This window comes from Halyomorpha halys, unplaced genomic scaffold (genome assembly GCF_000696795.3).
Source record: "Halyomorpha halys isolate HHAL.00 unplaced genomic scaffold, Hhal_1.1 Scaffold833.1, whole genome shotgun sequence".
Taxonomy (NCBI): Eukaryota; Metazoa; Arthropoda; class Insecta; order Hemiptera; family Pentatomidae; genus Halyomorpha; species Halyomorpha halys.
In genome coordinates this window covers 171,196-182,413 of record NW_027109632.1, presented here as the reverse complement: position 1 = coordinate 182,413, position 11,218 = coordinate 171,196, and the positions used below count along the sequence as shown (strand labels likewise).

General features: G+C 29.0%; 1 protein-coding gene across 1 annotated transcript in view; it reads left to right on the top strand.

The window, feature by feature from the left end:
• Positions 1–1,138: 1,138 nt before the first annotated feature.
• The window catches only part of LOC106686527 (prestin), a gene marked incomplete in the record, with an annotated part of 128,904 nt that continues 118,824 nt past the window's right edge, over positions 1,139–11,218 (top strand). Inside the window, 1 exon segment of the mRNA XM_067047786.1 lies at positions 1,139–1,223. Coding sequence (XP_066903887.1) covers positions 1,193–1,223 — 31 coding nt within the window.

Sequence of the window (11,218 nt, the reverse complement as noted above, 5' to 3'; positions counted from 1 at the left end):
TATTGGTCAAGTAGATGAAAGTTTTATTCATATTCTCTACCAATGTGCACCATTTAGAAGGGGATTCCGTCCTATTTACTGAAGGTTTATTGTATACATTGGATTGCTCTCTACCTCACACAAAGGTTTGCGAACCCTATTTTAAAGATATGTATATTAAAGATTATATATATATATAGTATAATTATCATATCGCATAATATTATAAAATACTACATCGTATTATATCATTAACCTATTTTATTTTCTTCTGATTTTATTATATTATTTATTCGTTCTACTTTATTTCTTTGATAACACAATGCTGTATTGAAGACTTAAATAATTTATTATCAATGAATAACTATTGAACTATTTTTCTCTTTAAATTATATTTATTATTGCAATCATTGATACCAATAACTAGCAATTCTAAAACTATTCTTTATAAACGTATTAATTTATTTTTAATATTTTTGTTTATAGTCAGAAATAACTTATTTATTTTATTTACAGCTTATTTTTAGTATTAGTTTTATGTGTATTTGTAAATTACATAAATATAGTGTTGTTATTGTATTATTTTTACTTTATATTGAAGCTTTATATGGATTTGTTAGCTTTGATCTTTTAACTATGTAAATTATATAGTTTTAACTGTTTGGAGCACTATATGAAAACAAGTAATTTCAATTATTGCTATAGTGTTGAAAAAATACTTTTTTAATTATTTTATTTGAATTCTCAGATTCATCAGGATAATGGATCAATAGAGGTTCATTGCTTAAATCTTTTAGGTTATTAAAAAAAAAATCATTGATTCCAGTCATTCGTGCTTGACACTCCAGTAAATCAGATTGTCTAGGACTTAACATTACTTAATCTTCTCGCTCTACTAAGATTATATCTCAAGTGATGTTGAGATCAGCCAACCGTTAGTGACACTGAAACAAAGGAGTTGCGACTGTTCTATTTTATCATCAGGATTCGGGTTCGATTAGTTGCTATGCAATAGAAACTCGACTAAATGCAACGCATGTCCGGAATAGGAGCAGAGGTAGATACGGGACGATGACCCATGACGAAGGGGGAGAGAGTGATCAGCTGACGAAATGCAAATAGGAGGTAGAAGAGAGACCGTGAAGCAAGGAGGGAAAGAGGGAGGAAAGGAGTGGGGAGTGTTGTGAGAGTGGGCAGTCGGCCAACCGTCATCATGGAGGAGGCTCCGCTCTTGGATCAAGCAGGTATTTTACTGCTACTCAATTTTCTGTCGACATTACCTCTCTCTTGTATCTACGGCGAAAGTGCATCGGTCGGATCGCCGCTTGCTACACGTCGCCTCGAGCTCCTTCACTATGTCACTACCTTCTTTAAGGAGTTTTGTGTTTTGTTATTTTAGGTTCGTGAACAAAAATGAGTGATCGTGGCTGTGATACGTTAATGTGTTTACTTAATTACAGTCTTACCGAGCTGTGCCCTTCTATTCTGAAACTCTGTAACGATGAGTTTATTTCAGTCAAGCTTGTTTTGTTTTTTAATATCCTGCTGAAGTGCACAAATCGTGACTAAACAGAATCATGAATGTGCATCCTAACACAGTGAAATCTCTGATTTATATACTCGTACCTTACCAGCCACTAAATAAAATAAAATAATAATTGTTGTCTGTTAAAGTGGCAAAAACAGGAATACCTTAGTAGTATACCTGCATTAATATTTACGGAACAACTCATTAAAATCAGCGACCATACCTGTCCTCTATTCAGAGGTTTCACAAGCTTTCAAAGGTTACCATTGTCACCACGGAACTACCTTGTGCCTGACAATGTATGTCCTCCTTGGTCCATTTGCGATAAGCCGTGTGACTCCTCTGCAAACATCAATTCAAAAAGTAATAAACTGCGAACTAATCTGAACTAAAAAAAAAAAAAAAAACCTTATAAAGAAAGAGATGGAGGTTTCCTTGGTTCAGTGAATCAGTTTAGTTGGAGCAAACCCTTGAGAAATATTAATGTTAACTGTTGGAAGCATTGTTGCCCCATAGGCTCTGAAGCATGGATAAGTGGTATTTTCACCTTAGTTTAGCCATTATGTTATTATTCCAACTACCATGGCACTATGAATGGTATCATGATATCAAGTCTACATTGCACTGTGCACGCATTAAAATGAACCTTCGTGATAGTATAATTTTATCATGATTCGACCTGGCTCGTGAAAATATTCAGTTGAATATTTACCACTACAGAAATTAAACGATAATTTTCAAAAAATAAAATATTACACATGATTTAATTGCATTTAAAACTAATATTAAACTAATCATTGAGATTTGTAACAGTTTTCCAAGAAATGAAACATGTTTATTTTTTATCAAGAATTGAACTAATTAATCAACTTTTTTATGGTAAAAAAATATATTTAACACAATTTTTTTTATATATATATTTAAAAAAAATTTTAAACACTTTATTGAAATTTACAACTGTATATTACATAATACATTTAGTAAATATGGTCTTAGTTAAAATTGAGTCTTACAGGCGTGTAGAGCAACTACCCATTGGTAGCACTCTAATGACATTATACATTAGCTGGTCTTGTGGCCATCTTCTTTTCAGGCACCTCGGAGGATTGTCAGGAATGGAAGAGGATGCAAGGTTAGAAACTAGAGGGTTTGAGAGGTTAGGGAGTTTATAATGGAAGGAGTGATATCTATTTTAAAATGATACTCATTTAAAAATAATTTGTTTGTATAATTAGTAACTTTTTTTAGGTACATTCAATGTCCAGTTTTTTTTTTATGTATACCTCTTTATTCAATATCCGGGAAAAAAATCATTGAGGATCAGTATTTCCGCTTTTATATCTCTATTACAACCAAAGTTCATTTAGTTTTGTCAAACAAGCTGTGTAAAAATATTATATCGTATTGAAATATACAAAATTGTTTATAATATTAATTTAGAAAATTGAAATTCCCCTTTTCGCTTTTTTTAAAAATAGTCCATAAATCGCGGTTCATATCTCTTTCTGTTTTACGATTCGCGGAAGTAAACTTCCTTAGTGCACAGAGCTCTTATCTAGAATGATAATTTTTTATTTAAATTTTATTTTTAAAAATTACTCTTTATGGGGTTCATTTCATTTCCTACTTTCTATAAAATATTTAATTCTAAGTTTTGTATAGATTAGATCCAATAAAAATATTGTTTAAACATTTCCTCATTAAGGAAGATTGTTATCAAAACATAAATTACCGTTTAGACATACACTTTCAAATATAATAACACATCGAGAAGGATTTTTACTATTTCATTTAATCTCTTATTACATTATTTGTATGATTAAACGATAAATATGTTTGAAATTGTATGAGAATTAGTTAGAAACAAATTCATAATATATTTTTAGTATTAAGAATGTAAGGTAAAAAATGTGTAGAAAATTGTTTTTTTATTTATATAACTTTCTGAAATAAGTAATTTTCTTGTTATTTTTTCGATTGACTACTTGCGTTGTTTCGACTTAGCATGACCAAAAAAAATTTCTTTTACGATTTTAGCAGTTATACTTACGCAGATAATTTCTAGAACAACTGATGGTGAAATTTTCTATACTACATTTAAAAGAGAAGTTCAAAGTTAAATTCATCTAAAGGGTGCGTTGCACACTCGGACAAACTTGGTTATAAAAAATCGTTATTTACAAAATTCACTGTATCAAACATCTATGCAATTGAAGATGTATGCATTATCATGTAAATAATAATGACTTATTAATTAAAGTATTTATTTTCTTATAACTTTTTTTATTCTTATAAGTTTTTCTTTCTTATATTATAAACGGTACGAAACTAAATATAATTAAAAATAACCCCATTTCACTGATGGTTTCTTCTTTTGGAACTGACAGGTTAAAGTTTTATTGCAATACCCTTGATTTAATTCATTATATTTATATGTGGTATTATAAATTTATATTGAATTGATTGAGGAATATTATAAGTTTTAATATATTCCGTGTAGACCGGCTCGTGACAGCATGATGAATCATAAAAAAAAATACAAAATGATGGAGCAGAATCTAATTCAATTTTGCATTTATATATATATTATACACATATTTATATATGAATATGTATAACAACATTGCCAAAGTTTTTTGGTAATTTATGCCTTCAGGACGTACAGGATCAAAAAATTTGCATTCGCAAAACTGTAGAGTTTAGGGAGGAAGGGAAAGGAATCCTGTTTACTGGAACATCCTGTATGTACAATAATGTGTTGAGAACAAACATCTGAATTATTTGGGTATTTACTCCTCCCCCCCCCCCAACCAAATTCCAATAAAAGTTTGAATTCCCTCCAGTGAAGTACAAATTAATCTAAGTTGAATGTTTAAAAAAAATAATCAATGTTACGACTATTTCAGTCATCTTAAGTATAAAAAGCCATAATTACTCATATTTGTTAAAAAAAAGAACCTAGTCATAATTACTTGTGAGATTTAATATTCTATTTAAATTGTAACGAGTTAATTAATGGAGATTAAAAATTTGTGAGAGGTTATAAATTAACATAGCTTTCTACACACAGTTTGAACAGCTGATAAATTCTTGCCTGATTTTTTTAAAAATAATCAAACCAAAATTATGTTATATATATAATTTTAATTTATCTTTTGTATTTTATCCTATTATGCCAAAATAGTTGTAGTTGTTTTTTGTATCTTTTTTAAATAGTTGTTAACTATATTTACAATTTATCAGTTGGTCGAGCTGTTGCGTAGAAAGCTATGTTGATTCATAACCTCTCAGAAATTTTTTAATCTCCATTTATAAATTCATTACTGTTTAAATAGAATATTAAATCTCCAAAGTAATTATCACTAGGCTCTTTTTTCAACAAATAATGATTTAATAATAAAATAATAATGAGTACTTAAGATGGCTGAAATAGTCGTAACATTGATTATCTATTTAAAAAATTCAACTTAATTAGAGTATTTTGAACTTTACTGGAGGGAATTCAAAGTTTTATTGTAATTTGGGGGGTGGGGGTATCATAAATACCCAAATAATTCAGATGTTTGTTCTCAACACATTATTGTACATACAGGATGTTCCAGTAAACAGGATTCCTTTCTCTTAAATAGAATATTAAATCTCCAATGTAATAATCACTAGGTTCTCTTTTTCGACAAATAAATAGTTATTAACTATTTTTATTTTCTTGTGACCACACTCCTGACCATCATCTTCATAATTTTAATTCAAAATTATCTAAATAGTATCCTTTTTTAGATTTTATGATCTTATCTATGTAAAAGAAATAACTAGAGTTCAATGAATTCATATTTAAAAATAAAAACAATAATACTCCACGAATTTATTTTTATAATATGAATGATGTAATAACTAAATAATATAATAATATATTAAATGCGATTATTCGATATTATCGGGTTTATAAATGTAAAAGTTTTTACTCTTCGACGCCCATCAGAACCACCGGAACTAATCCTCAAAGGTAAAAATGTGAAATGGAATCCTGGCTGTGAAACAGTAAGATACCTGGGAATTCACCTAGATCGCTCCTTACCTGGAATCAACATCAAACTAACCCAAACCTATGCAAGGTTAGCAATGCTATATCCTATCCTAAACAGAAATTCCAAACTAAAACCAGAAACAACTGTTCTTATATTTAAAACAATTCTCAGGCCACTACTGATGTACGACTGTGAAGTATGAGGAGCGGCATCCTTTACGAAAATAAAAAACTACAATCTTTTCAAAATAAAGTCCTAAGAATCGCAGTTAATGCTTCTTGGTTCATAAGAAATAGCCAATTGCATTGGGAATTACATACATATGGAGTCAATAGAGGATTATATCAAAAAACTGTTCATGAAGTTCCACTCCCAGTTGCCGACAGTTAAAGGAGCAGTGAAACCCAACCTCAAACTGAAGACTGAAACCCAGGCTGCTGCAGGACATTCTGTTAAAAATTCTATATTTATTAATTCATTGTCACACTACCTCTATTTTACTTATTATTATTACTTATTTTATTTTATTTTTTTTAATTTTCTTCTCTCGTCCCTTTTTCAAATCAACTTGTTTCTTTTTACTTTTAGAGGGCAATTGTTTGTTTTTTTAAGTGTATCAATATCATTATTTTTTGTTAATTATTTTACTTTTCTCTTTAAGAAGCATTATTCTTATCTATTTATTTTATTATTTTTTTTCTTTTAATTATAACATTGTGTATAGTTAGGGGTGTCTTTTTGTACGAGACTATACCCCCCCCCCCCACAATCAACTGTTAAAAAAAATATAATCTAACGTTTATATCAACCATGTTATGCTCACCAAGCCGATCTGGTATAAAATAAAATTAAATTAAAAAACAAATCCGGTATATAAACTAATAAAGAAAAAAAAAGAGAAAAATAATAAGGAATATGCATTTGATTTTGTGAGATATAAATGATACAAATTTAATAAATAATTCATCAGAAGTTAGATATCAGCCTCATGACACTCTAAAGGATTATTATTTTCTCAATTATAAAAATTAATGTATGACAATATTTACTATTTAGGAAGTGGAGACGATCGAGTCAACAAGTTGAAGAAACATTCTAAGACACTGATAAAATAAACAACGACTCAGTAGAGAAGGAAGATAAGTTGAAGCACTTGATATAAGATAAAACTAAACTCGACAGTCGAGACCAACATGAATGAAATAATACTTCCGAAACAAAATTCCAATCCCACAAAATCAGAACCAGTTTTTATGGATATAAAATTTAAATTTGTAATTTATAATAATTAGATCTTGTGAATAAAAAAGTAATCTTTCTTGTTATAATTATTTATTTTATATCATTAATAAACAATAACAACGTTTCGAGTTCACCCCATAACCAGGTACAAATTCTAAAATTCATACCATGCATACAAAACTTAATCAATATATCATAATTTCTTTTTAAACATTTTTTTAAAACAGTTACCTGATTAAGCATCTATTTAAAATTATATTTTGTTTTCTCCTTATTAGTCTTATAATGCTAATAATAACATGTCGTGACTAATATAAAATTTTTAATAATTAAAAAACAAACGATATAAAAAAACCTTCCTGAAACCAGGTTATCTTTATCATTGATAATAAATAGATTATAAATAAAGTCAATACTCTATTTAAAAAAAGTTGACTAATTTATTAACAATATTTTTTTTTCTTTTTTTTTTTAATACATATTACAACACAATAATATATTAAATTTATTCTACTATCTAATACTATTATACAACATTAAATTACTAATTGATTTACCATATCTATGTAGCGTTGCCTATGTTTTTGTGGTATATATTGCTTCTGTTATTTTTCTATTTCTTTTGTGATTTACTATGTCTACAATTTTGGGAGTTTTAAAATCAAAATCATGTTTATATTTTATGCTGTGTTGTGCAAGTGCTGTTGTGTTGATATTTGTTGACATTTTTACAATTACTCTTATGTTGCTCAACTCTAATTTTTAATTTTTTAGAAGTCTCTCCTACATACACACCTTCACAATTCTGGAAATTAATTTTATAAAATACATTTTAATTTTCTCTTTCATATTGTTGAGATAATTTCCTAATTTATTTTCATTGTCTAAACCATATTATAAATAATATTCCACAAATTCCTTTTAATTTTATCCGTTAAACCTGGTACATAGTTCAATCTTTCAATATTGGTAATTATGAATCCTATCAACTTCCTTTTCCGTTGTTTTCTGTTTAATATCCTTAGCTGATATTTTGTTATCTATATTTTTATTTTTATAAAAGTCTATGATCTTCCTTTTCTTTCACAAGATCTAATTATATATGAAACTCTTTCAGTAGAAGATATAACTTTAAGAAACTTATAACGATTATTGATTGGAGAAGATGATCGGGGGATGCGGTCAGCAAAGAAACAACATAAATAAACAAAATTATTTATTTATGCCGACGTTTCGACCTGATTTTCAGGTCTTCATCAGGGCTATAAAACAAAAAGACAACAACCATCATTTAGAGAGAAAAAATAAATAAATTAAAAAAAATAAACTGCCTACAACTGTAAGTTATTTTTTTCTCTCTTATATTATCTCTTATTTCTTAATTTGCTATTCTCCATATTTATTCTTATTTCCTATAACATTGTTTTTACATACTCCCCGTTAATATATCCGTTTTTACACGGCCTTTATATATTGATACATTTTATTACTTTTTGGGCAAATTATAACAATGTATTCTGGATTCTCATTCTATACCCTTACTATCGCATTTCTGACTTTCTTCATTCCCCTTTCTCCATTTATTTCTTCTTATTCCCTGTTCTTTCCTTTTACAATTAATTTAACTAATTCTTTATACATTCTTTCCACTGAATCATTTATTTATTACTCACATTTATAGTTATTAATCAACTAATTTATATTTTCATTCTATTATAATGTATATTTCCAAATTTTTAGTCTATTATTTATTTTATTTTATATATTTGTATTTATTTATATAATATTTTTTTCTCTAAATGATGGTTGTTGTATTTTTGTTTTTATAGCCCTGATGAAGACCTGAAAATCAGGTCGAAACGTCGGCATAAATAAATATTTTTGTTTATTTATGTTGTTTCTTTGCTGACCGCACCCCCCGATCATCTTCTCCAATCAGTAATCTACGGTCAACTATCTACACCTCATTATAATAATTATTATTATCGGAATATTTGTTTTTTTATTTATTTAAATATTTTTTGAGGAAAGCCCTTATACACCCCATATAGCTTCCATACAACCCCCATAGGGTTAATACTAGAAGAATTTACGTTGCAGCTTTATTAAAGAAAGTTTTTAAATCAAAGACTTTTAGTCTTAGAATTTAATTGATAACTGACCGATCATCGTTTTAACCAGTTATCATCAGAACTGAATCCCAGCAATGTACTGAAAATCTTAGCAATGCAGATTGGAGATAGGACATCCCATTTCAACTGACTCATTCAGATATTAGCTATCTATGTTGATTCATAGTGGAACATAGGGTATCTACAAGTGAGTTCCATTCTTATTATCCTTATGAATAATAAAAGTCGTTCGTAACTAAGCAACGATAGAGGAATATATATAGTAAATAAATTTCACCCCAATTTTTTATTACTTTAATGAAAACTATGTGTATTTACTAGTCAAAATAGACGAGTCTACCAAGACCAAGAGTAGTTAGGAAGATAAAAATGGCAGTTTCAAAACGTTAAAAAAAAAAACTGTTTTTCATACAAAGCTATATATCTTTAAAACAACTCTTAACATTAGAAAACCTAATAAAACATCATTGAAAGTAGAACAAATTTACTATAATATGAGCCCTAATAGAGTTCTCTAGTTCCCGAGATATAGAGATATGGAACAAACATCATTTCATAAAAAATGCACTGAAAAGTCAGTTGATAAATTTATTTTGAGAAATCTATATCTCAAAAACCATTCAACGTACAGTTGTCTATTAGCTCTCAAATTAAAGCTAGTTTAAATTTTCTATAAAGTCTGGTGTTTATCTTCGTAGTAATAGTTTTCATGATATTCGACAAAATTAATTCACAAAATGTTTATTTCTAGTGTAAAATGCATTTATGAAAAACAATATCTCTTGAAATTTTATTTACTATAAATTAGTTTATGACACGTATGTAGGGGTAGTAGTTTTTATGATACTCGCATATGAATATGAATTTTGCACATGAAATTACTTTAAAGAACTATGAATCAATTTATTCTAGCAAATATAATAAAAAAAACTACTACTCCTACGAAGATAAACGTTATAGACTACTTTATAGTACATTAAACTAGCTTTAATTTGAGTGCTGACAGACATGTGTACGTCTTATGGTTCTTGAGATTTAGATTTCTCACAATAAATTCACTACTGATTTTTCAGTGCATTTTTTTACGAAATGTTGCTTTTTAAACAGCTATATTTCGGGAAATATTGAAAGTAAATAGCTCTATTAGGACTCATATTTTAGTAAATTTACTCAACTATGAGGTTTTCTAGTGTTGTGCGTAATTTTAACGCTATGGTGCTCTAATGATTTTTTTTTTGTTTTAAAACAGCTGCAAATTTTTATTCCCCTAACTATACATGGCAGACTCATCAATTTTGACTGGTAATTATGATAAAATTAATCAAAAATTGGGGTGAAATAACTGACTTTTTTTCCTTTTGGGCTCTTCTACTATATGAATAAGAAAAAAAATCATCAAGAATCATCCGGCATCGGAATACTGAATTTAATAAAAATCGTTAGTTTCTTTTTCGATAAAATCGAAAAAATTTTTAAAAATCGATTCTATAAAGTGGTTCGTCTGGTCGGTCGATTTTGACGTGACAACGTCTTATAAATCATTTTGCGGGATGCCATGTTAGAAAAAGTGTCCCGTAACGGAAGTAGATTGTGGGGGAGGTAATTAGTAGTGTAGTAGTGGGGGTAAGAGGATTATAGATGCTGAGAGTCATGCAGGCAAAAGTGTCCCGTAACGGAGAAGGTAGTGGTGGGGATGGGTAAGAGTGAGGTGGTGGGGGTAAGAGGATTATAGAGTATACGTTGTCACGGAAATATGTCGCCTACACGGGCACGGTTTTTTATCGAAAAAGTTGCTGTCACGTCCCAAGGATATATCCACCTAAAATATGTAATTTCCATTTCGTAAGACTTTTAATTTCTGGGCTCTTGTACTATATGAATAAGAAAAAAAATCATCAAGAAACTGGTAAATGACATTTATGCGAAGATACGAATTTAAGGCAGGGTATAGAACAATCCATTTGTAGAATCAACCAGACGAACCTGTTAAACTTCCTTACTAATAGTAGTCGGTAAGAGACCACATAGAAATGTTATATAACCTCATCGTGTCTAGACTGGAACTTCTTAGATGCCTTTAAGCAACAATGAACTTGCCATGATGGGCAAACCGGGACATTGAGGAATCAATGTCAATGAGTCTGCGGATGGACTAGAAAGGTAATTCTCGAAGCAAATGCTTGTCGACCCAGAGTCTACCGCTATGCATGAAATAGATTAATCTGAAAAGAAACTAGAAGAAAGAGACTTACTGGGTCTTGAACGATTATAATACAGTCTGGACTTTTTATGTAAGACACAAATGATATATA